Here is a 26975-nt window from a genome sequence, read left to right as displayed (position 1 = left end):
GTTAAGTAGTAACTTAGAAATTCTTTCTTCGCATATCCCATCCTCAGAGGGTTGGGGTCAGAGTGCAGGGTCAGCCATGATGCAGTGCCTTTGGAGCAGGGGAGGTTGGGGGCTTTGCTCAAGGGCCCAACAGTGGCAGCTTGGCAGTGCTGGGGCTTGAACACTGATTAGCCCAAATCCTTAACCACTTGAGCTACCACTGGCACTGGTAACATATTTATTTGGATAACTTACTTTTAGTCTTAGCTCTGTGTTGTTTTATGTAGCACCAGGGTCCTGGAGGAACATTGTTTCATTTCACAATGTAGTGCATCAGCTAGATATGGTTGAAATGACAATAAAAGCTTTTTGACTTGACTAATTACCATTAAATGGAAAGCATAGTAATTTACAGCTGACAGAGATCTTATTCCATGCTGCTCCACTGCCCCCTATTGGTCCTGACAATGAAACACTAATTAAAAGTAATGTCATGGAAATATTGCACAGATCCACATCAAATATTCACACACAATTTATTCATTTATCAGTGTATAATAAAACATCCTGTAGTTACTTACAATTCAAGCATTACTCAAATACTGACAGATACAGTATAGTGTCTTTGTATAATGTACCGCATCAAAGAACGTAAGGGAAATCCTTTAAAAAATACTTTCAGTAGTGCTACAAATGGAAACAAAGGCACAGTGACAAACACAGCGGGAGAAAACACATCCCCACACATCAGCTGCTATACACGTCTCCCCGCTGGTGGTGTTGTACTCCTGCCGTCGTGATTTGGGTCCAGTTGTAGTGGAGAACACTGAGTGGTGATGGACAGTCATCATAATAATAATAATAATAATAATAATAATAATAAGTTAAGACAGACTTTAACAAAGAACTCAACATACAAAAATAAATAAAAATAATAATATGTACAATGACATGCTTTAGTCAAAACACAGCAAAAAGGCTGCAGTAAAAATGCTACCAGAAAAGACTAAAAGGGAAAAAAATGGCAACAAATCATCACTTTTCTTCTTACTCCGCAGTAATAAATTGTATATCGATTTTAATAGTTTAACACAGATGCTTTATTTATGATAATTAATAAAATATGGGGTTTTGATATCCGTTACGTACCATTACCGTTACTTACGTTACAACGAGTCACACCATTTACACACAATAATCATAACTGAAGTGGTTTTTCTCTCAGTCTCACATCTGCGAATAACTAGAGACGCATCACACAGCCGTTTTTGTATCAAGTACACTCTTACTAACAGCATTTGGTTTGTCAGTGTTGGTCTACTCACACAGAATCTGATTATTAATAATCCTAATAATAATTATTATAATAATAATTTCCAGATCCTGATTAAGCTTTGGGATGAATGTAAAGAGAAGCTGTTTCAGTACTGTGCAGTTCCACTACAGTAGATGATCAGAACAGTGCAGTATTTATCTTTGTTCTGATTTCTTAACGTTTGATTACACTCCTATTCTAAGCGGCAATTGGAATATAACACAGTTTGTGGTTTGTCATCAGTAATGCCTTCGCTGTCGCACAGTAAAGCCGTCACGCTGAGCACGAAGGACTCGGATTCGTCTATTAAAGTTAACTTAGGTAAACTGTACCAGCTTGAAAAAGGTGACCGTTTTTATCCGCAGTAAAGACACAAAGGACCTTGTCATGTTTCTCTTCACAGCTGAAGGCTACGTACGCAGACAGGAAGCTTTCACATGGACGTATGTAATCAGATGGAATGATTTCATCTCCTTGGCACAGAGTCTCATTTCCAGTGTTACATTGATAGAGACCCTGTTCTCCGTCCAGTGTAGCGACACATTAACTACAAAACAATACGTTAAAGAACATGTCACAATTTCCTACATCTGGATTGTCGCACACTATTAGTATACTGTTAGTGTTTGAGCGCGAGTTGTGTGCCAAGACATCAGAAACTGTAAGAGTCATATTGTATATAACACTCAGCACTTCTGCACCAGCGTGGAGCATTCATAACTCATTTTTGTTGTATACTAAAGCTGCACTGACGAGGCCCGGGTGTTCCTCAGGAGATCCAGGCCTCAGCAATGGCGAGGCGAGTTGGGGTATTTGTTTTTCAGACCTTCCTTGAAGCTACGGAAGAGCAGGCGGTTTCTGCGGTTCTCCTCGTCTTTGCGGCTGTGGAAGTCGCCCTGAATCTTAAAGCCACGGTGCACCACAAAGGCGTTACTCACCACCGAGAACCTGAAACCTGCTACATGGAGCTCACATGCCTGTGAGAGGACAGGAAGAGCAGAGAGGTTAGAGAGAGAGAGAGAGACATAAAAGTAAACTCTAGTCTGCTGAAAGGTGTTTGTATTAAGCTCTGAAGCTGTATACAGTAGTGCATCCTGGGAATATTTGTGGTTATGTTACAGAAACAGTCACAGTAGTTCACAGGTTTCTGTCTGATTATACAAAAATATCACAAATAAGTACGCTGTATTGTTCCTGTGGTGTTTTAAACACTACATAAACACGGCTTCTTTCATCTTAGACCCTTACTGTTAAAGCGCAATGACCGTAGCTTGAAATCTTTAACATTTTGTGGGAGTTTAAATTGGGTTTCCCACTGCAGGGAAAAATGACCAATTTTCAGTATGTTATATTATATTTGTCAGTCATATACTGCAGATGTATTAGTCCTAGAATATATTGAAAAAAGAAAATGCCTAAGGATTCCTTTTAAATAGACTACAAAAGTGGACTTGTTAAGAAATGTGGACTTCTAGAAAAGTATCTACTTCTGTATTGTCAGATGATGTTAGGACTCACTTGACTGATCCGGTTGAAGCCGTACTGTCTGAAGTTCTCGTCATACAGTGGCACTGATTTAGCCCCGACGTAAAAGGGTTCCCACGGGTCGACCCAGTTCTGCGTATACGCCACCTCCAGAGGCCCGGAGCTCTTGGTAACCAGATTAATCCAGCGGGAGTAGTTGGTGGGCGCCTGGCATCGTGGGCACAGTTCCTCGTAGAAGGGCCTCACCTCACCGACCAGGTACAGCTGCGCAAGCTCGGATTTTGTACCAGGCATCTTGCGCGTGTGCCTTATTTCAAAAGCAGGCAAGACCAGGACCTCATCCGGGGCCGGCTCACGTTTCATCAGCATCATCACAAACTGGTGATGCAGGTCTGCACTGGGTACCATGTCAATGTCGAGGACGAGGACGTAGCCGGCGTCGGTGCCAGTCCGGGCCACGTTGCGGAGAAGGTTGTTGGGGTAGGAGACGTTTCTTCCCATAGCGTAATTCTTGTACTTGTCTCGGTGGGCTTCAAGCTTAGCAAAGACACCAGGACAACCTTGTTCCTCGAGTCCAGCGAAGTGCTCTCTGTCTTGCTCCGGGAAGCTGGCCATCTCCTCCGAGTGGCATACCAGGTGGAAATCCACCAAGGCTTGGACGCGTGGACAGAAGAGGCTGAGAGCGTAGACAAGGGCCGTGGCAAACTTAACATCTTGGCCATGAGCGAAAATCGCCACAGAGAGCGGATTCTGCCAGCGTTCAAGCAAAGAATCCAAATGATGGAGGTTGTTGATGGTCGTGTGAGTCACCAAGGCGAGGTGATGGGATCTGGGATCGGCGCCCAGCTTCTGGTTGGTGGAGAAGTCACTCTTGATGAGGTTCTTGTACACGCGGTACTGACCACTGCTGTCGAAGATGCCTCCACTGGATAAGGAGTACCTCAGGCGTTCTCGCTTAGAGTTCTTCTCATTGGTCTGCGTGTTCCTCTTGGAGCCGAACAGCTCTGAATACTTGTAGCGCTGCTGTTTGCCGTGCAGCTTGGACAGGAAGGACAGGTAGATCAGCTGCAGCAGGGCCACAATGAGCAGGGCACTCAGCACCACTTTAAACACGGAGCATTTTTTGAAGAAATGCATTCCAAAAACTTTGTCGTTTTCTAGAGAATATACATGAAGGTAAACTCTTTGTAGTGCCCACAGGACGTGTTATCACAGCTACTTCATTTCTGCACTAAATCACTGCACTATTAGCCAGCAGTGTCTCTCTCACACACTAATCCCACCCTTTACGTATCTATAGCTACGGGATCCTGGCGTTACTCCAGCTGATTTTACACAAACCCTCCATCCTCTGTCGAATTAAATCAGATCGTTAACATCACAAAATCATTACCAGTTGCGAAATAATAGCCTGCCTGGTGTAAATAATGGACACGTTTGCTATTTCGGTAAACATTACGAGCTTCTCCTTCACTCATTTACAGCGCGGTCCTTCGTGCCGTTGTCGCAGGGTTTTGACGTCATCGCTTATTTATTTATTTATTTATTTATTTATTTATTTATAGAAAACGCTGATTTCGAAGCCATGAAATGGTCGTCGAGCTTTGTGAATGAAATGTTGGGACATCAGAGCTGTAGTAGAAGAAGGTGTTTGGGTCGGTATTGTTATGTTTAAAAACACAAAGACAAGGCGAAGTCGTGAATCACATTCCAACATAGATGTATTGATAAGTGAGGTGTTTTTGTGATATACCGGTTAGTACAGAATAAATAAGCCAAACGAGATGGAAGTATGTCTAAAACCACACTCTATAACCCAAGGAAGCGCTCAGTTTTAAGATTTTCCCTTTTTACTATATGCATTTGAATGCGTAGTGTAAAATATTCATTACCCTCAATAAATATTTTGGGTTATTGTAGAGACGATCGCAGGTATAAATGAACATTACTACACTTTTCCAGACACATCTTATGGTTTGAATGCGTAGTGAATAGCCTAGAATAACATACAGTATGTGTTTGTGCTATGAACAAATGTAGTACTGTATTTTTAAATTGGAACACCATACTGTATGTAGGTATATCAGACGAGGTGGCCGAGTGGTTAAGGCGATGGACTGCTAATCCATTGTGCTCTGCACGCGTGGGTTCGAATCCCATCCTCGTCGATAACATTTACCATTTTTCTACAATTATTAATTAAATTTCAGGATTTTTTTTTAAATATATATTACTTCTGAATGAGCAGGAGAAATTTTCAGGTTATTATTAGTCCTTTCTGTACTGCATATCTCACAAACATGTAAGCCTGTATCTCTTGTACACCAGCTTATTCCCATTTAAGGTTTGGCTACCTATAGTCTGATTTGGAATGTTGTATTAACTTCCTTTCATGTTGTCTAACTGTGAACATTACTTTTACACTTTTATCACAACTGTAACCACCTAAAGGATTCCAAATGGGTTTCCCAGTTGTTTCACCATATTTTTTTCAACCACTTATCCTACAGAGGGTCTCAAGGATTCTTGAGCCTATCCCAGGGAACCTGGGGCACCCTGTGAACAGGGAGAATGTCTATCACAGGGCACAATCACACACACATTCATATACCATGGACAATTTAGAGATGCTACTATACACAACTTTGGACAGACGGAGGAAACTGGAGTACCCAGAGGAAGCCCTCAAAGCGCCGGGAGAACATGCAAACAGCATGCACGTAGGTCAGAATTGGTAATCGAACCCCCAACCCCAGAGGTGTGAGGCAAGCATGCTAACCTCTGAGCTTCTGTGCCCACCTTCAACTACTTCATATCTGATTTATTCTATGTGTAGTGTGCTAATAAGCTTATTCAGCCAAATCTTAATCTAAAGTGCTTTTACTAGGATAAACATGCCTTTAATTTTTTTAATGATTTTAAGGACTCAAGCAATAAATTCAATGCATCAAGGTGGGTATTGACCTGAAACACTGGATCAGGTGTGAATTTGACACGTTTACCAATTTAATCTACTGATATGTTGCAACTTTTATTAAATTACACAACTCAAAAACATTCTGCTAGGCAAACTGGCATTGTTAAATTGTTCCCATATGTGAATGAGTCAGTGTCTTATCTATCTGTATTCCCATCTCACATTCCCAGGATAGACTCCAGATCCTCCCTGACCCTGACATCAACCCTGACATTGATTGATGATTGATTTGCCAGGACCTCAGACAGCCACTGAGCCGTTAACACACTCAACTACATGCTTAGTTTGTGTCCTAGAATCTAAATATATGTATAAATAAATAAATATGTCCATTTAAGTGGAGGTTTTGACTAGTTATTACTATTCATTAAGCAGATTTCATTAATATTCATTACTTGACTGGCATGAGAGTAAATTGCTGGCAAAATATTTAGCTGAGGGTGAACTCAGCTGGAAATAAATAAATAAATAAATAAATAAACAGTGAAAGAAATCTATCCATATTATTGGTCATACAGTGGGAAGACTAAGACCAGTGATGAGAACCACAAGAAGGTCTTTCCTACTAGTGGCCATCCAACTCAATAACTCTTTCCCTTTTAGTAGGGAGCAGAGCTGACCTAATGATCACTGGCAGGATCAAAATTTCACAGCGTATGTTAATATAATATACCTATATGTGCAGCCCTGTGATGGACTGGTGACCTGTCCAGGGTGTACCCCTGCCTTTTGCCCAATGTGTGCTGGGATGGGCTCCAGCAGATCCCCATGACCCTAATTAGGAATAAAGCGGGTACAGAAAATGGATGGATGTTAATACTGTATATTATAATACCATGTGCAACATGTTCTAGTTCCCAAGCACCTTTTTTTGTACTTTATTTTTGTAATATTTTATATTTCATTAATATTTAGTACTGTATATATAGATGATTTCATTTATATTGGTATTTCTTGTACTCTGAAGCAGGCTCTGGCAAAAGAATTTCTGTTCAGGATTACAAAGTTTTATCTTATCTCACCATGAAAAGCTACACCGGATCATTTTTATTCATTAGACTCTGCTGCTACTCTTACTCAGTAGTTTACAGTCTGTGTTTTGCACTTGTCCGGCACTGTTGTGTTTTTGCAGTCGTATAATTTTGTGTTGCATCGTGTCCCCGGAAAAGAAACACCACTTTTTTTCAAGCGTACACAAGGAACGACAAGAAAAACCCACTTGATTGACTCGTCAAACTCGTGGCAAATAAAAACGTTCGGGTAAAAAAATTATTCAAGTTGGCATTTTAATTCGTTTAACCAAAACAAACAAGACAAACATAAAAAAAAAAAACCCCAAAATCTTCTTTGAAACAAGTACAAGTTGACAGATAGGGCTGTGTTCCAATTTAACTAATGTACTCTATGTTAAGGTTCAATATCCTAGGGCATGATACAGTTCTGTGTGAATATTCACAGCTATAGACAGTGAAAAATTCTTCAGTGTAGCCTCGTGACATTATTTCGGAGCCTGTTATGCACCTAAACATACAGCAAGTCTAAGCAATTAAGGATGCACTGGATGTAGTCTGTATGTGTTGTATAACATTCATTACAACGTGAAAGGCAAAAAGCTGTTGTTCAGTATGTGTTGTGATATGTAGGACACTGAGGTGTGTATATTCTGTAATTGACATGATTCTACACAAAGCATTTAAAGAAGGGAGAGAGAGAGAGAGAGAGATTAGGGGTTAAAGGTCAGGGCTACACTCAAAATAAGGGTAAAGTTTCTGTCTCTGCTGTATAACTGTGAGAATATTCCCCATCAGCTCTGCTGTTCTGCGCTCAGAGGGAAAGATTAGAGACCGTGTCAATATTATGAATATACAAAATTCACATGTAAAATTGTCATCTTCACAATATTCAGGCTCTCAAACCCTACGCCTTTGATTATAGGTTTATGTGAAAAGCTAAACTGACTAAGAGACCAGAACTCCAGCTCCGCTTTTCGATCCCCCTTCTTCACTTTCTTTGGCCTGAGCCGCATTGCCCTTGCCCGGTTTGTCGTCTTCGCCCACCAGGCGGATGTTGTAACGTTCCCGATACTCCGTCAGCTCCCGCCCTTTCGTCTGCATCTGCGTGTTGAGCGACAGGACTAACTTTGATATCTGTCAGAAAGGAAGGGGGGGGGGTCAGTTTAAGGACTGTGCACTATGAATGACCTCCAGATTTTGTACAAAATCATTCACTGTGGTTCTGTTTACTTTCAGTTGTTTACAAAAACATTCACCCTGGTTCTGCTTACACCCAGATGTTTATTAAATCCATCTACTGTGGCCCTGTTCACACCCAGATGTTTACAAAAACATTCACTGTGGCTCTGTTTACATTCAGATGTTTACTAAAATGTTCACTGTGGCCCTGTTTACATCCAGATGTTCAGAAAATGTCCACTGTGGCTCTGTTTACATCCAAATGTTTACTAAAACTTTCACTGTGGCTCTGCTTACATTCAGATGTTTACACAAACATTCAGTGTGGCCCTGTTTACATCCAGATGTTTACAAAAACATTCAGTGTAGCCCTGTTTACATCTAGATGTTTACAAAACCATCCAATGTGGCTCTGTTCACATCCAGTTGTTTACAAAAATGTTCACTGTAGCTCTGTTTACACCCAGATGTTTGCAAAAACATTCACCGTGGTTGTTTACACCCAAATGTTTATTAAATCTATCTACTGTGGTCCTTGTTTACATCCAGATGTATATTAAAACTATTTACTGTGGCCCTGTTTACATCCAGATGTTTAGAAAAACATTCACTGTGACCTGCATCACTGTAGTCATGGTTTACGTAGACACTGTATTTAGACTCTGAAGACAGTTCCTATTCACTTATAATGCTCATATTCAAGACACATAAATCAGCCACTGCAGACACCGTCCGTCTCTCAGCATGTCCTCTACCTGTTCTTTATTGTTCTCCAGCGCAGGCAGCACTTCTTTTACAGTCCTCTCCACCAGAACTCCTCCGACTAAACGATAGCACTTCCGCGAGGGGTCGACGTCCTTCAGCGTGTCGATGACGAGGCTAAAGAAGGAGACTCGGATTAAACAGCACAGCCATCACACACCACTCTCATACAAGTGAGTTACAGATGTGTGTGAGACACATATCGTTCACCTCAGCCCTATCCTTTCCTGCTAGAAATCATTTACTTTATTAAAAAAAAGAGTTCTTCCGGGCTTTCCTTAAAACAGAGAATTTAGTTTTCTACAATATTTAACTCTCAGGCTTCTAATCTATTGAGGAAACAATTTAATTTAAAGTAAAAGCTACTTATTAAATATACTTTTAGATTCAGAAATAAATTCATACATAGGCGTTAGCTTAAAACAAATTCCAACCTTTAAAAATATCTAAATAATTATAAATGTTCAGTCTGGGGTGTTCAACCGTTTGTACTGGTTGTTCTTTAAAAAAAAGAAAAAAAGAAGCAGCATATAAATATCTAAATAAAATAAAAGTATTACACCTGGGTAAATCAGTTTCTGTAATCAAACACTTAAATATATTCGCAGTCGTAATCAGATAAAGCCATGATTTCAGACTGAACATTTTTATTGGAAGTAGTTTTATATCTGAAGTCTAGTGCAATTGAAAAGTCAGAGTGTTTAATGGTGTTATACGCTTGATGATTAAAAAGAGCAGGTGAAGTGAAATGCTGATAAGAAAACCTGTGTTCATTGATCTCCATCTCTAGTTCAGCAGCTTTTGAGGCCATGCTGCGCTGCTCCTGCCGCATCCTCTGGAACGTTGCCACAACCTGCAACACACACACACACACCACTCTAATACCTACAAGACTCTAACAAACTCTTCATTGAACCACTGTACTGAATCTTACAACAGAAAGGTCACAATAAAAGGCTTTACCTATATATATATAAAATCTAAGGATGAACAATCTAATACATATCTGTGTCAAGACTCTAGACTGTTACATTGAATCATTAAGTGATTAAAAGTTTACACATGCCTGGTCTACTATCCCTGAGAATTAACACAGAAGCCAAGTAAGAAACATTCCTATTATCAGAAATGGGCGTGGCTTCCAGGAGGTCAGTTAATATCATGGAGTTCAACACAACTACACAGCTGTCAATCATTCATATGACTGACCAATCTGGCATTTTCACTCAGGAGGAGAACACATTTAAAAAAAAAAAAAATCACACTTCCTTTTCAGGATATATTTCTGAGCACTACTGTACTCCATTATTTAAATAAGTAAGTGATCATTCTGTGCTGTTAAAACAACTCAAGCCTTAATCCAGAAACTGAAGTCTGACAACAGTGGAGACAAATCAGACTTGCTGAAACAACCACAACAGAGCTTACGCTGTAGGGTTCTGAGGAAAAACTTGCACTACTGACTGACATGGCATCCTCGTAATCTGATTGTGTAATGCGTGTCCAGTGAGAGATCAGACCTGAATTATAAGACTTGGAGGGAAATCAAGATGAAGTGACTTGCTTCACACTGGCCACATTTTATTAGGAAATTATGTATAAATCTAACTAAACATCCTATTAAGTTTAATGTAGTTTGCATAAATCATGCATACACGTCTATTCATACTCGAGATGTCACATCATTCCTTTAAAAATCAGAGTGGCCAGGCACTGCATGTCACAGGATGCCTTCATGCTGTGTTAACGTCTGGTTCACGCTCTTACTTATGATGTCACAGCTAATTGTCAGAGTCCTTGCTTGTACTCCTGGCACACTGTACACCATTTTAAACCACTGTAGGATCAGATCATACCTAATAATCTGTTCTCTCCATCTTTCTCAGCAAAGCTATACATGTACTCCTTATGCGAGTGACACATCAGTGCCTGATCCTGATGCATGGCACCCCAAGGGTTAGGGTTAGCGATTTCCACTAAATTTACGCACAAGCTTCACCTTCTCTTCTGTGGATAATTTCACCTGGCTACTGTAGACTCTACCTAAAGGGTTGTTCATGTTCATGCAGTGACAAAACAATTATTTTTGATGAAAGACTTCCAATGACATGAGTGACACAGAGCGTTCGCAATATGATGTGGGTGTGTCCAGCGACGCAATAAAAAAATATGGAACTTTATGCAAATATGGATCAACTTGGTACAGCAACATCCAGCGAGGGTGAAGTGAGTGTAGTTAATCGGTGGCAAAGAGCACACACTGCTTCTCCTTTATTGCATATACGATATGATGCAGATATATACTGTTGAATTTATTGTAGAAACAATAAATTCAACTCTCTCTCTCTCTCATATATATATATATATATATGTACACGCACACTATCGTGCAAGAGCAATGATTTAATCCTACAATCTGGAGCTTTTCAGTGCGATTCCTTTCCATATTTCTTCCTCATGAGCTCTCAGGAAATTTTATTCTAGGATTTCTGTATAGATGCTTTTTACACTTCGCTCACTGATCATTTCCTCACTTCAACAGCGTTAAACATCATCATCATCATGTCCTGGTTGGTCTTCTTCACCACCAAGAGGTCATGAATCAGACCTCTCTTAAGATATGCGGCATCTGTTTGGCAGAAATAGCAGCCGGGATCTGTCCACTCAGCTCTTTCCTGATTCACACTGTAGTTTCTTTCATTTTAAAGCCTGTACACTAAACACGGATTTAACTGAATGCTATAATCGCCTGCATTGCTATAACGCATGATTCAGACCTTATATCTCTCTCCACCCTAACCGCTGCTTGGAAACGTTAAACTGCGGAGAAAATACCTTTCCGTGCCCTTCCTTAGTGCACTATATAGGGAAGGGAATAAGGGTTAAACACACCCTATGTAGTGGACTATAATCCATAAAAGGAGCCGTTTGCTATGAAGCCAGTCAACAGCACCACTGACACTAACACGCCTCTCGGTGCTAGCAGGTTAGCTTATTGTGCACGGCAATAATCTGAGATCAAAGCCATTCTCAGGTTTTCTCATCGTCTGCGAAGCTAAAAATTACCGCGTGTGTTATTCCCTGAGCCCGACTGAAATGTACCTGCTCGGCAGAGGGGCCAGACTGCTTCCCTCCACCGCTTTTACTCCCCGTGCCGCTACTGCTGTTCGCCGCCATGTTGAAATGAAGTGCTGTAGGCGTCAGGACCTCTACATCGCCTTCACAGGGCTGTCCAGATTAAACGCCTGTTCAAAAAAGTATCTTTAGGTTGTTAGACGTGACAACGACAAAATTTTAAATATATATTCATATATATATAGTGTGTGTGCAAAGATAATATCGTACAGTTTGGTTTTAGCAATGATGAAGGGACCTTAGTTCGGACCTTAGTAAATAATAAGCGTTAGTGCGGTGGAGAAGGAAGTTCAAGGTCCGAGAAGAAACAGCAGATCTCTGACAACATTGTGGTTTCATACGAGTCCATGGTTTTCTCTCGTTCTCTGTGGAAACAGGTGCTGCTTTATACAAGGTACCGCTTTCTCTGGAGGCTGGAGGCAGTGAGAAGTCAACAGAGGTAACGCATGACTTTAACACAGCACGCTGGATCATATAGTCTTCATTTTAATGACTTTTAAGAGTAATCGGATGTGTCCAACACGATATATTAAATATATATATATATATATATATATATATATATATATATATATATATATATATATATATATATAAACATAACCTATATCCCACAAATGAAAAATTACCCCTGTAAAAGTTTTATATATAGAGAGAGAGAGTATATATTTTTGAAGACACATCTCTTCAAGTGGTTAAGGCTCTGGGTCATTGACCGGAAGATCAGGGGTTCAAGCCCCAGCACCACCAAGTTGCCATTATTGGGCCCTTGAGCAAGGCCCTTAACCCTCTCTGCTTCAGGGGGCTGTATCATAGCTGACCCTGTGCTGTGACCCCAACCTCCAAGGATGGGATATGGGAAGAAAAGAATTTCACTGTGCTGTAATCTATATGTGACAAATAAAGGCAAATTATAATTATTACTAGTTGTTTTTTTTCCCGTCCAATTAAATGCTATCGATAATCTGTACGCCCTGCCCCCAGGAACGTGTCTTGCTTTATAGTAGTAGCTCGTTATCACATAACATCTCGGACGCCACTGACGATCATGTTGCTTACAAAAACTAATAAACAAATAGTTCAAGTTGGATCATTTTTCCCATTTAATCCTGCACTATATGCTCTACACAGATTATCTGAGGATTGTCGAAAAAAGCAGGCCATTTAAATTCTGATTCTGTACTTTTATTCTGGATCGAAATAGAATTGAAAGATCTTCCATTAGGTGGCAATAGAGCAATACATTTCATGTCATTAGTAGGCAGAATATGTGACACAGTGACATGTCATCTCATGTAGGAATACTACAAACAATATACATTTGACTTTTTCTGCAGTGAGTACTTGTTTGTTTGTTTGTTTGTTTGTTTATGACCCACTTTCCCACAGACTTAGTATTATGTGGACCGTTCCCTAATATTATGTTTTTAGTAAGTATTTGGTCTCCCACTTTTCTCCACTGTGCCTACTGTATCTGTTCTAATGTCTATTTAAACAGTACTGCTTTAACACTAAAATCTGCGTCCGGTATTTTCTAAACTTCCACATTCAGGTAATCGCCATGCTTCAGCCTTTATTACCTATGTCTTGTGTTTGTAGCTGGAACAAAATAAAACTCCTGGGTTGGCGTTGTAGATGCTGGTTTCATACATATCTATGTGCTTCGTTTACAAAACACTAAAATGCTTGTCCACATCTATTCTGATTGAATGTAAACCATATCTATTGTGGTCATCAGCTGTGATGCAGATAACAAATTTAACTCAAGAAAACCGCTCTCTCACTCCACCACATTATTTCCAGGATGACCTCATCACATCCTGTGGCAGCTGTGTGTCAGGTGACATCCACTCCAGACAAGGAGGCAAACTTCACTACATGCAAGCGTTTGATCGAGCAAGCCAAGGAGGGTGGCGCGAGCATGATCTTCCTCCCCGAGGGCTTCGATTACCTCGGCTCCAGCCGAGAAGAGACGCTGCAGCTGTCTGAAAGCCTGCAGGGTGACCTCATCAGCAGATATTCCCAGTTAGCCAGGTGTCTGGATCATTTCCTTTTTGTTAATGAAATATTTAGAGGATTATTATTACAGATCAAAGTGTAAGCAGTGCTTATTTGCTTGCACACACACACACCTCGCGGTGTTACCAGGAAACCAAGAATGTGCATGCTGATGGATAAACATGCAAAGCTTCACAAACCAACCACACAATTTCAGTTTATTATAGTTGTTTGTTTGTTTTATTTTAATAGGTAAGTGTTGATGTTGATGTATTGTACATTCATTTTAACACAATTAATTTTCATAAAATGATTCAGCAATCAGTCTTAGCATCATCAATTAAACCCATACATTTTAAATAATTTCATTACCCAGTGTAGAGTTACTGCCTCTCTCTCCATAAGGAAGCTGAAAGTCTGGCTGTCTCTGGGAGGTTTCCATGAACGAGGCCACAACTGGGAGAACGACAGACGCATCTACAACAGCCATGTCATCATTAATGGCCAAGGTACCACACCGCCCCTAAACTCCTATAGATAAAGGACAGACATGGTAAATATTATGACTTTACACTGATTAAGAATAAACCTTTACCCTAGTAATCATACTTGAATATATGTTTTATGTATTGCTCTTATTGTATTATACATTTGCATGAATAGCATCATCACTTGCAAGACATATCAGTAATAAAACACTTGCTGACAGATACAGACAGCTTGTCATGTTATCAGGAAACTTTACCTTCGAAAGCACTGGAACTGGAGACTCCTTCCATATACACTACAATTACTCACCTTTTTGACCTTTTCGAGTCCCCTGAATACCTTGTTATTATAACAAAAGATAACATTAGAATGAATGTTCATGAACACTCTTGGGGGGGATTTTCCACAGGTGAAATTGTGTCAGTGTACAGGAAAGGTCATCTGTTTGATGTGGAGTTGACCAGCAAAGGTGTCTCACTAAAAGAGAGTGCTTTCACCGTTCCTGGACCGACCTTAGTGCCACCCGTTCAGACCCCTGTTGGAAAGGTGCACAACTTTCTGCTAGAATTGAGTGAGAATTTTGTGGGTTTTCTTTATTTACAGAAATTGGTGTATTAATCTGTTGAATGGCTGGACAGGTGGGACTGGGGATCTGCTATGACCTGCGCTTCCCAGAGATGTCCTCGGCTCTTCAGAGGAGCAGGGCGGAGATCCTCACTTATCCATCAGCATTTACCGTGGCGACAGGCACCGCCCACTGGGAGGTGAGATCCTACAGAATTCAAAAGATGACAAATCGAAGGGAAAAACCTGCTTGTTCTGTAACAATGGGAACAACAATGACAACACTGATAAATGACAATATTTAATAAGCTGAATATAATATTTTATGCAAATATTTCTTGGTACATGTGTAATCCTTCATTTTTGTATTTATAATAACTGCAGGCTCTTATTCACATTAATAAACATGTTTTAATGTTGGCACCTGTAGCAATACAGAGTCGTATTAATTGTATCATATAAATTATGTGAGCAAGTTTTTAGACAGCTTGTGTTCAGGACATTGGGTATATGGTGTAAATATAAAGTTAATGACACAATAACAATTGCAATAGATTTGGAATAATTTTTGCACACAATTGTAATTCTGGTTCTCTGGATCTTTCAGGTTCTCCTTCGAGCCAGAGCCATTGAGACTCAGTGTTATGTCCTGGCCGCTGCTCAGGTTGGAGCTCATCACGAGAAGCGCTCTTCGTATGGCCACACCCTGGCTGTGGACCCCTGGGGCGTAGTCATGGCGGACTGTGGGGGGACAGATGTGGGCGTGGCTATGGTGGAGATTGACATGGACAGACTGCAGGACACTAGAAGGGACATGCCAGTGCAGCAGCACAGGAGGGAGAAAGAGTTTTACTGCAGTCTGGACTGATCAGAGACTCAAAATCATAACATGAACTGAAATTATGTTTGATTTACCTCACAGTATGTTGTTTTATATCGTTAGGTCGAACACTATATAAATGATAATAAATGATCACAATAGTAAATGAGTTTTAAGTGATCTGCTACACCTTCAGTACAATCTGACTTCTAGTACTCTTTTCACCGCTCTTCTGCTTCTTCTTTATGTTTTCTGTTCTTGTAGTACTTCCCATTAAATGGAATTCCCATTAAATTGCTTTACTCAGCAGACCTGTTCCTCTAGTCATCAAACACATCTCTGTGTTTGCTGCCAAGTTGCCTGAAGCCAATTAAATAATTAATTTACATTGAATTAAGAAAAACACAAATTTACAAATTAGAGACATGTCCCATGTTCAATATGTGTTGTATTGATGATCCAGTAATACACTATACTGGCAAAAGTTTTAGGACACCCCTCTAAATCATTGAATTCAGGGGTTGGGCTCGGGCCCTTAGTTCCAGTGAAAGGAACTCTTAATGCTTCAGCATACCAAGACATTTTGGACAATTTCATGCTCCCAATTTTGTGGGAACAGTTTGGGGATGACTCCTTACTGTTCCAACATGACTGTACACCAGTGACCAAAGCAAGGTCCATAAAGACATGGATGAGTGAGACTGGTGTGAAGGAACTGACCTCACAGAGTCCTGACCTCAACCTGATAGAATACCTTTGGGATGAATTAGAGTGGAGACTGTGAGCCAGACCTTCTCGTCCAACATCAGTGTCTGACCTCACAAATGCACTTCTAGAGGAATGGTCAAAAATTCCCATAAACACACTCCTATACCTTGTGGAAAACCTTCCCAGAAGAGTTGAAGCTGTTATAGCTGCAAAGGGTGGGTCAACTCCATGTTACACTCATGTGCATGTGAAGGCAGACGTCCCAAAACTTTTGACAATATAGTGTATTTTTAAACTCCTTTAGAGTCATGTTTAATGTCGTGAAACATGAGGGTTTTTGTGATTGTTGCAGCCAAAAAATGCTTGATTTTGCTGCAGCTTTTTTCATGTACAGTATTTAACAGATGCCCTTATCCAGAGCAATGTACATTTTGGGCAATTGAGGTTTAAGGGCCTTGCTCAAGGGCCCAGCAGTGGCTCTTTGGCGGTGTTGGGATTTAAACTCACAATCTTCTGGTCAATAATCCAACATTATAACCACTGAGCTACCACTGCCTACATTTGTGATGGGTAATGAGTTTATATTTAGATTTACATTTACAGCAAGCTCCTCCGAATACTGTAGAGTTTGCTTGATTTTGCATTATTTTCCATGATCGCAAAATCAGGAAATTCTGGATGAACTGATAAAGGGACAGACTTGATCCCTCACCTCTGGTATATCTTCACAGATACTCAGCATATCTGCACAGATACTGCTATGCTGAAGATTTTCCAGCGAAAACAAAGATACAACTTCACCACTGACTAACAAAAACGTCTCAAAAAATGAACAAATGCACGTTTTAAATCTGGGCATCTGTCATAAATCCCAGTTTACTATGACACCGTGTTACTCAGGGTCGATATTGCTGTTTGCCCTGCTACTGCAATTTTTGGGGTTCCAAAGGTTTCAGTTTAGCTCCAAACAATTGTATATTTTAGCTTTTACTTCTTTTATTAGCTAGGCATTGTATTCTACTCCACTGGAAATCTGATAAGCCCCCAACTATAACTCAATGGCTCATTCATACCACTTTTCTTCTCAAGCTGGAAAATATTCTGTTCTGGAAAGAGTTAAATTCTTTATTTTATTTTATTTTATTTTATTTTAGATAGATAGATAGATAGATAGATAGATAGATAGATAGATAGACAGACAGACAGACAGACAGACAGACAGACAGACAGACAGACAGACAGACAGATAGATAGATAGATAGATAGATAGATAGATAGATAGATAGATAGATAGGTGTGGAGGAACTTGACTGGCCTGCACAGAGTCCTGACCTCAACCTGAACACCTTTGGGATGAATTAGAGTGGAGACTGTGAGCCATGTCTGCCTTCACATGCACATGAATGGAGTTGACCCACCCTTTGCAGCTATAACAGCTTTTGAATTTTTTTGAATTTTTGACCATTCCTCTAGAAGTGCATTCATGAGATCAGACACTGATGTTGGATGAGAAAACTTTTTGGCAATATAGTATACCTACCTAACTAGCATTTCTGTTGAATTTATTACAAAATATCTGTTCATTTAGTACAAATGATAGCATGTAGGGTTATAATAAAATGTTAGGATTATTTATGTAATGTGTGTCATCATTTGTCTTTCCTGTGATGATGGGTCTGCTAACAAATATCAGACAGCTTTAAAAATAATGTGTTTAATACATAAGTTGGAAATTAAAAGTACAATTTGTATGTTCTGCATCCAGCGTAAAACCGGTTGTTTGTCCACAACAAAAAAGCTAATGCTATAACACAGCCTTATTGAATAATATATGCTGATGTTTATTATGAATCAATTAAATCGGATAGTGACGTATGAGAGGGACAATCATTTCGGCACGTGCCAGTGTGGGGAATTCCTGTAATCCTGATTCACGTGGTTGATTATTTTCCTATAACGGTGTGCTAAAGTGAGTGTTTTATTCATCATCCATGTCCTGATGCACATCAGCGTTTCTAGAAACTCTGCACGTTTCAACAGGAGGAAGCGGAGAGGGTTAAAACACACCGGAAGTGGCGTCACTGACAGCAGCCGGACTAAAGGGGGGAAAAAAATAAGAAGGATCCCAGCATCATCACCAGCAAAAGAAGGAATAAAAATGTCAGAAAATATTTCAGAGGAGGTTGTTGGTCTGCTTCCTGGCTTGGTGAAAGCATGATTGAACCTGAGGCTTTTCCGAGGTAAAACAAAAAATAATGCATTTGTTTCGTTTTGCACACGACCTACCTCGCTTTAGGAAGTGTGTGTGTGTGTGTGTGTGTAATGTCACTGTTCGGATCAGCTGTCATTCTGATGCATGCACCTAATAATAGTTATTATATTTATTAGTAAACATTTGTTTAGAATAAATAAAAAACGCGAGGTTAGTGTTGATCTGCTTCTCTCTCAGGCCACGAGCTCACACAAGTGTGTAATAATCACGTTATACAGATGTTTATACACTGTTTATACACTGTTTATACACCGCAGTGTATTCTCCCAGCGCTGGACTTCAGTGTGTTGAATAGTAAACATTGCACGCGCCATGTTGTTTAAGGTTTAATAGCTGTTTTAAGTTACGAGTCTCAACTGAGCTAAGATGTGTTTAACCTGATCAACACACACACACACATACACGTTGTTTGTTTTCGGCTGTGTTGTAAAGTGTTGTCATTACATGACATGATAAACATCATGATGTCCGTGCTGTCATCTGGTCACGTGATCTGCCGTGAGCCAACATGGCGGCTCCAACTAAGTTGAGCCGTATTCGGGCTGGACTAGTTTCAGGCAGGTGGAAGGGAATGGAATTACTTTTGGATCTTAGCATCTCTGAGGTTTCAGTAATGTTTTTCAGACTCTAAGGTCTTGCGACTGGAAAGATTGCACCATGTTTCGCCTTCTGTAAATACTGTAAATAATTATAAACGTGCGGTCATTTGGTCATTGGTCATCATGATAGATGATTCGATTCAAGTTGATTCTCAGAACAGAGTCAGAACTTTCATATAAAATCATTTCTGAATCATAAACATTGCAAAACAGTGTGTGAAAAGTTATGTGAATAGAAGTTAAATATCCATCCATCCATTTTCTTTATTCCTAATTAGGGTCATGGGGATCTGCTGGAGCCTATCCCAGCACACTTTGGGCGAAAGGCAGGGGTACACCCTGGACAGGTCACCAGTCCATCACATGGCCACGTATAGACACAACCAGTCCCACTCACTCCTATGGGCAATTTAGAATTACTAATCAACCTAATGTACATGTTTATGGACTGTGGGAGGAAACCGGAGTACCCCGAGTAAACCCACGCAGGCACGGGGAGAACATGCAAACTCCACACAGAAAGGCCCCTGACTGTTCGAACCCGGGATTCGAACCCAGGACCTTCTTGCTGTGAGGCAACAGTGCTAACCACTAAGACACCATGCTACCCAAGTTAAATATCATAGTGTATATTTACTTTATCTTAAAAATAAATAGATCCATATTTCTCCCCAAAAATGATGGACATGAAACATCATGAACTCTGAAAACATCACGAAAGCATCTCTGATTTGTCATTTTGACTAGAACCAGCACTTTAAATCTGGCTAAAGTGTGAACCGCACATTTCCATGACAGTTTTTTTTTTGCATCACAGTGTGACCTGGTGCCTTTACGTCCCTAACTACAGGTATTATATATATCACACCCAGAGTGACATGCTGGTATAAATCCTGCTATATCCTGTTAGGAAAGAGTTTCTGCAGTTTTTATCTTCAGTTTAAAAGAGACTCCAGGTGTCTTATCTGTCACTTTTTCAGAAACCAAAACGAAACCTTGTAATTGAATTGATTAATATATGTGTGGCCCTGTGATGGACTGACGACCTGTCCAGGGTGTACCCCTGCCTTTCGGCCAATGTGCGCTGGAATAAGTGACCCTAATTAGGAATAAAGCGGGTATAGACAATGGATGGATGGCTGGATGGATGAATTGATTAAAATGCAAAACTTATAGACAATCCGTAAAAGTGAAGCTTTGTGGGTTTTTATGGCTTGAGGGTCATTAGGTTCCTAGCATAGATACACATATTGGTCATTGACCTTGCTACACTCTTCCACAAGCCCTACAACAAACAGTTAAAACTGTCGCTTTGTGTTAAAATGATTTGTTTGTACTGGACATAGAGTTTCTGGACATAAAGTTATGAGCATGCATGCACTGTGAAAACACTTCCTTTTCTGAGATTTTCTATGGACAGCACTTATCCCAGGCAAATCTGCCAGAATTACCAGAGAAATCTAACAGCATCTTAACAGACATCATGGATGTCTGGGAAAATGTAATCCCAACCCGAGTAGATCCTTAGACCTAGCTATTTGTAGCAGATTTGTCAGTGTTCTTGGAATATTTCATTTCCTCTTTTGTTACAAATATATCTTTTTGTAGTAGCTCAAGTGGTTACAGAACTGGGTTGTTGATTGGTTCATTGCCAAGTTGCCACTGTTGGGCAATTGAGCAAGACCGTCAACCCTCTCTGCCCCAGGTTGCACTGTATCATAGCTGCCCCTGAGCTCTTGCTCAGCGAAGAAAAGAATTCCACTGTGCTGTAATGTATGTGTGGCGATAATAGAATCTTTTAATATCTTATTAACCATGTACAATATTCAGTCTGGATTTTTATTGCTATTTTGTTTGTCGTCAGATTTCTGTGGTTGGTCACATGCATTTTTTTTTGTTTGCTAATTGAACATTCATTCAGCGTCCACCATTGATCCGCACTTTTTCTGAGCTATACTATATTTATTAAAAAAGTTGACTGAACACTGCTTCGGTAGTTCTGCTACTTGATGTTTGAACCCAGATTTACAGGCTGCTGTATTTCCACGCTATGCTCTGTGATGCATCATTCTTTTAAGCATATTGGGACAATATTGGCTGTTCCACCTGAAATAAACCGTGATTCATGCGTGGGTTTACGCGAGATGTGTCTCTCTGTACACAGGAGCCACTTTTAACAGCTCAGAAATACACGACACTGCGTCTGGCCTGCTTTTGTGTTTCCACTGTAAGGTTTATGAAATGAGATGGAGTTCTGTAGTAAAGCGTGATTATAATGCATATGAGCTCTCTTATCTCAGTTAGGCTTTAATTTAGTCCGCCTTGTTGTTCTTGGTAGTGTTCGATTAAATGCATGTAAACAGATATGAGAAAGACGGATGAGAGGAAATGTGGATATCGCTCTGCAGGAGTAAAAGGTTGTCTTTGGTGACCTGCTGATAATTACAGAGGTTAAAAATGTCTGAATCTTGGGCATACAGAGGAAAGCTTTGACATTCTAACAAACATGGATAAACCCTCCACGTGTATGTGCACACTAACACGTCAAAGCTTCCTGACGCTGCTTTTACGGCTTTCTAGATCTTTCTGTATCGGCCCCTGTGCTGGTTTTTACACCCAGTCTGAAAAGTACTTACTGTGTAAACGTTTGGTTTCGCAAATCTGCAGTTTTTCATGTCATTCAAGGGTCAGAGATAAAAAAGAAGACCTCAAGCTGTCTTGTAAACACACATCTTCTACATACTTTTAAACTGGAGTTACTGTTCCCACCCTGATCAGATTATATTCCAGTGTTTTGGCAACAAATGTCACAAGATCGCTTTTTTTGGGTACTGATGCTGATACTGAAACTTTGAGTATCAGCTGATGTCAAAACCCAAATGCTTTTTCTTTACTAATATACTACGCTTTAGAAAATATAGAAAATAGAAAAAATAGAAAAAAATAGAAAATAGAAAAAACAGGAAACAATCAATAATAACACAATTTAAACGTAAAAATATCTCACAAAAAAATTTCATTGCAAATATAAAACTATATATGAATATGTATTCAAAATATAAAAATTGAAATGTAAATATATTCACATTACTTATATTTCCAGTTCTAAATTTTTTTTTTATCAAGCCAAACTAAAGGATTTGTTACAGGATTGGATTTATTCCCTTTTTTTCTTGCATCCATCATTTTGGTTGGTACCGACCCAATACAGTTCTGTGAATTGTATCAGTGACATCTCTAATCTTTAATTATTAATGAACGATATTTTAGAAACCAGAATGTCTGGTGTCTTCTTGTCCTGACTTTACTTTAGCAGGAAGTTTAAAGTTACAGCTTTTTCCTGCACCAGACAAATTCACTGGTCATAATTCTAACAAGTGAAGTGCATATATATATATATATATATATATATATATATATATATATATATATAAAACATTATGACCACCGACAGGTGAAGTAAAGAACTCTGATGATCTCCTCATCATGGCTCCTGTTAGTGGGTGGGATATATTAGGCAGCAAGTGAACATTTCTTCCTAAACATTGATGTGTAGCAGGAAAAATGGACAAACGTAAGGATTTGAGTGAGTTTGATGAAAGGCCAAATGGTGATGGCTAGACCACTGGATCAGAGCATCTCCTAAACTGCAGCTCTTGTGGGGTGTTCCCGGTCTGCAGTGGTCAGTATCTATCAAAAGTGGTCCAAGGAAGGAACAGTGGTGAACCGGCAACAGGGTCATGGGCGGTCAAGGCTCATTGATGCACGTGGGGAGTGAAGGCTGGCCCGTGTGAGCCGATCCAACAGACGAGCTACTGTTGCTCAAATTGCTGAAGAAGTTAATGCTGGTTCTGATAGAAAGGTGTCAGAATACACAGTGCATGATGGGTCAGGGCTGTTTTGGCAGCAAAGGGGGAGCAACACAATATTAGGCAGGTGGTCATAATGTTATGCCTGATATATATATTACTCTTGTCAGCGCACATTCCATTCAAGGCTCTCAGTTTGGTAGTTTGGTAGTTGTGAAGCTCACAGTTGCAGATACGAGACTCTACACATTATTTTAGAGGAAAAGGCAAGAGGAAGACATGTTTGAGCTACAGGAAGCAGAGGGGGAAGTGTTAGCTCAGTGGGTAAAATGTTAGACTAGTGATGAAAAGGTTGCGAGTTCAAATCGCTGCACTGCTAAAGCTCTTACTGCTCTGCTCCTGAGCAAGAACCTTAACTGCTCGGTTGTATAAAATCAGATGAACGATTTTTCTTTTTCTTATTGTGCATTTTCCTTCTTATTGTGCGTACACCTTCTCTAAGAAAGGGGGAATGATGATTATGATGGTGTGTGTGTGTGTGAGCAAAATGTATATACATTTTTCTAGTTATAGTTATGGAAAGTTATAGTTTTTGTGCACATGTAGTTGAGGTAAGGGGGTCATTTTGTTGAGATCTGGCAACCCTGAACACCAAAGTAGACTTACATGTCACATTTGAATGCACTGGGTTTGTTTCTTTATACTGTTTTATAATTCTGAATGTTGTAATCAGTTGGAAAAGGAAAGCAGGTATTCAGGCAGTGTTGATTTTGCTGTATTGAGTGTTTTTACTGTATTAAACGTGTATCACTACCCTCGTAGTATCTCTGCTGAATCTGCGCTTACACCGGGGTTTGTTCGGCTTGATGATTAGATGTGCCAGTGATCAGGATTTCAGGTGAATTTGAAACTGCTGATCCATCCCTGACCCGGGTTATACCTCCATGACATCAGGGATGCGAAGTGGGCGGAGTTTCCAGGTGATGTTTTGCAACACTATCAGTCTGGCCAGCGGAAACTGCATGAATAAATAGCGCACGAAAAGGTTGCCTGCGCTCTCACATTTCGGTCAAAACGCACGGACTCGTTCCTTTTGTGTCGACTAGTCACACGCCTACACGAAAGCGAGTGAAACGCGATAGTGTTCTTCCAGCACGGAGGAGAAAGTCGCTGGATCAGGCGGTGCGGTGTACACTGCCTTGCTTTATCAGCCGCCTCTCTAATCTAATCCCTTTACACACCTTTCCTCACGCTCGCCTCCTCACTCGCTCCTGGGTTGCCATGGTGAAGTGATCGGTGGAGGTTGTAGCTGATGATGTGTCCTCTGAATACATCAGACAGAGATGTGGCAGGACTAAACGCCGTGTCCCTGGCGATGATGTACTGATTTTTACCTTTTATAGCCCATGTTCCAGTCTGTCAGAGGAATACAAAAATGGAATTATGGCACATTTTCAAGCAGTATAAACAAATGAATGATTTTCAGGCTGATAGAAAATGAGTCAGGATGCTGTTTGTAACCTTACACAGAATTTTAGATGGTGAAGAACAAACACTAGGAGCATCTAAGAGAGCAGAAATGGGTTCGATATCAGCATTTAATTTGAAGATAGAAGCATTTGTGTTGAACAAAAATAATCCTTTTTGGGGTTGTTTGGAACTTTTCTATGAATATATTGCCCTTAATAGGCTAGATAAAAACAAATGCTTATGAAACACTACAAATTCTTACATCCCTAAGTGTCTATTTTCATATGGGCTTCATATCAAGCACCAGTGTGGAGTCTTACATGATAAAGACATTCAATGATGTACCTGAACACAACAAAACAGGCCTTTTGATTTGTGTTCACTACTAGTGGTGAGAGATATATAAGATGGAGGGTGTGTAGGGTTGCATTTAAAAACGAAATAAATAAAAATAAAAATATAGTAGCATTAATAGACACATTTATAATACTTTTTATTTTATAAAACAAAATAATACATTTATCAATAAATAATGCTTTTGTTTATTTTTTTTTAAATTATTAAATTATTAAAAAAAAACTATTTATCCATTAATTTTCTGTAGTATTTATACTTCTGAAGGTTGAGGGGAACCTGGAGTCTTATCTGTCCTAGAGGAGATGTCCATCAGCCTACAGAGCATGTCCTTGGACTGAGGAAGGAAACCAGAGAACCCAGAGGAAACCCCTGAAGCTCGGGGGGACCATGCAAACTTCACACACACGGGTTAGAGATGGGGATTGAACCTCCAAAGGTGTGAAGCAATAAGCCCACGTGCCTTTCACATAAAATATATATAAAAAATGTATTTTTACGAAATGTTTTTTTTTTATTGAAAAATTACACTTAAAAAATAAATATGTTAGGCATGAAACGCAATTTTACAATTACAGTGCAGGTCAGTGGTCAGTCCTGTTACACCTTATTCCAGAGCTCGAATTGAACTGAATAAATTCAGTTTTGTTCTATAAACATCTACACTCTAGTGAACTCGAGCTGAATTGTGATATTATTCAATACTGACGCTACTGTTTACAGCCACCATGATGACCAGGATCCACTTACTGAAGATGAAGGAGTGAATGAATGAATAAATGAACAAACGAACGAATGAATGAACGAACGAAGAAATGAATGGCCGAATGAAGGAATAAATGAATGAGCGAATAAATTAATTGCCGAATGTAGGAATGAATGAATAAATGAACGAATGAATGAATGGACGAATGAATAGATGGATGAATGGATGAATGAATGAACAAACAATGAATGAATGAATGGACAGATGGATGGATGGTTGGATGGATGAATAAACGAATAAAGAAAATAATGGCCGAATGAATGAATGGACCAATGAATAAATGGATGAATGGACGAATGAATGAACGAATGAATTAATGGACAAATGGATGAATGAAGAAATGAGTGGCCAAATGAATGAACGAATGAATTAATGGACAAATGGATGAATGAAGAAATGAGTGGCCAAATGAATGAATGAATGAATGAACAAAAGAATGAACGAATGAATTAATGGACAAATGGATGAATGAAGAAATGAGTGGCCAAATGAATGAATGAATGAATGAACAAAAGAATGAACGAATGAATTAATGGACAAATGGATGAATGAAGAAATGAGTGGCCAAATGAATGAATGAACAAAAGAATGAACGAATGAATTAATGGACAAATGAATAGATGAATGAATGGACGAATGAAGAAATTGCCGAATGAATGAATGAATGGACAAATGAATAAATAAATGAACAGACGAACGAACAAACAGAAGAATGAACAAATAAATAAATAAAATATAAATAAATATAAGTAAAATAAAAATATATGATATTGTGAATCTGGTGATATGAATATGATACTAGTGAGCAGTACATATACAAAGCCCTACAAATGCCGTTGAACAAAATTTTATGTATTTTATTATTTTTAACTGCTATTCAAATTTGAGGTGTCATTTTTTCCCCAAGTAGTTTTCCACATAGCTTTCATCACTACTCGTTAGATCAGGGCAAAACCTCACACACTCCGAGTGTGTGTGTCATATACGAGACTTCCACTGTAGAAAGATGTTGAGCTTCTGATCATAAGATCTGCATGAAAGCATCATGTTCAGAAAGTAGGCATGGCACATGGTAGAATTAATCCCGTTATTCTAATTGAACTGGTTCCAGCTGAGGCTTGTGACTGTAAGACTTCACGTGATGAGTCACGGTACATCTCTGAGAAAGAGAGAGAGAGAGAGAGAAAGAGAGAAATAGAGAAATAGAGAGAGAAGGGAGAAGGGGGAAATCATGTCTCCCAGGACCCAGGCTGCAGATTGTTCTTGAAGAGCATTAAGATG

At 39.6% G+C, this 26975-nt stretch overlaps 4 protein-coding genes and 1 non-coding gene across 8 annotated transcripts in view; 3 read left to right on the top strand and 2 right to left on the bottom strand.

Annotated features, from left to right (window-relative positions):
- Window positions 1-515: 515 nt before the first annotated feature.
- b4gat1 (beta-1,4-glucuronyltransferase 1) lies at window positions 516-4300 on the bottom strand. Its single transcript, XM_058396039.1, has 2 exons — window positions 2813-4300; window positions 516-2271 (listed from the first exon to the last, which is right to left on the bottom strand). Exons 1-2 carry the CDS (start codon window positions 3914-3916, stop codon window positions 2080-2082), a joined length of 1296 nt encoding a protein of 431 aa, XP_058252022.1. The 5' UTR covers window positions 3917-4300; the 3' UTR covers window positions 516-2079.
- A 565-nt stretch (window positions 4301-4865) lies between these two features.
- Window positions 4866-4947, top strand: trnas-gcu (transfer RNA serine (anticodon GCU)). The gene has a single exon. It is a non-coding gene; the product is annotated as a tRNA-Ser (tRNA).
- A 2078-nt stretch (window positions 4948-7025) lies between these two features.
- pfdn2 (prefoldin subunit 2) lies at window positions 7026-11955 on the bottom strand. Its single transcript, XM_058395520.1, has 4 exons — window positions 11813-11955; window positions 9475-9563; window positions 8704-8827; window positions 7026-7903 (listed from the first exon to the last, which is right to left on the bottom strand). The coding sequence occupies exons 1-4, from the start codon at window positions 11885-11887 to the stop codon at window positions 7715-7717; spliced, it is 477 nt and encodes a 158-aa protein (XP_058251503.1). The 5' UTR covers window positions 11888-11955; the 3' UTR covers window positions 7026-7714.
- On the top strand, window positions 11949-16025 carry nit1 (nitrilase 1). The gene is made up of 6 exons (XM_058395519.1): window positions 11949-12284; window positions 13649-13879; window positions 14249-14352; window positions 14742-14878; window positions 14971-15096; window positions 15504-16025. The coding sequence occupies exons 1-6, from the start codon at window positions 12193-12195 to the stop codon at window positions 15762-15764; spliced, it is 951 nt and encodes a 316-aa protein (XP_058251502.1). The 5' UTR covers window positions 11949-12192; the 3' UTR covers window positions 15765-16025.
- A 2480-nt stretch (window positions 16026-18505) lies between these two features.
- The window catches only part of clcn3 (chloride channel 3), a 43111-nt gene continuing 34641 nt past the window's right edge, over window positions 18506-26975 (top strand). For 3 of the 4 annotated variants that reach the window (XM_058395679.1, XM_058395674.1, XM_058395677.1), the window contains exon 1: window positions 18506-18664. The gene's annotated coding sequence lies outside the window, so the exon portion shown is untranslated. Of the gene's footprint in view, window positions 18665-25195; window positions 25368-26975 lie in introns of all 4 variants that reach the window. The other variant, XM_058395675.1, reaches the window with a different exon arrangement.

Source organism: Hemibagrus wyckioides, linkage group LG07 (genome assembly GCF_019097595.1).
Source record: "Hemibagrus wyckioides isolate EC202008001 linkage group LG07, SWU_Hwy_1.0, whole genome shotgun sequence".
NCBI classification, from domain to species: domain Eukaryota; kingdom Metazoa; phylum Chordata; class Actinopteri; order Siluriformes; family Bagridae; genus Hemibagrus; species Hemibagrus wyckioides.
Note: the sequence above shows the minus strand (reverse complement) of the source record. Positions and strands in the feature narration are given on the sequence as shown.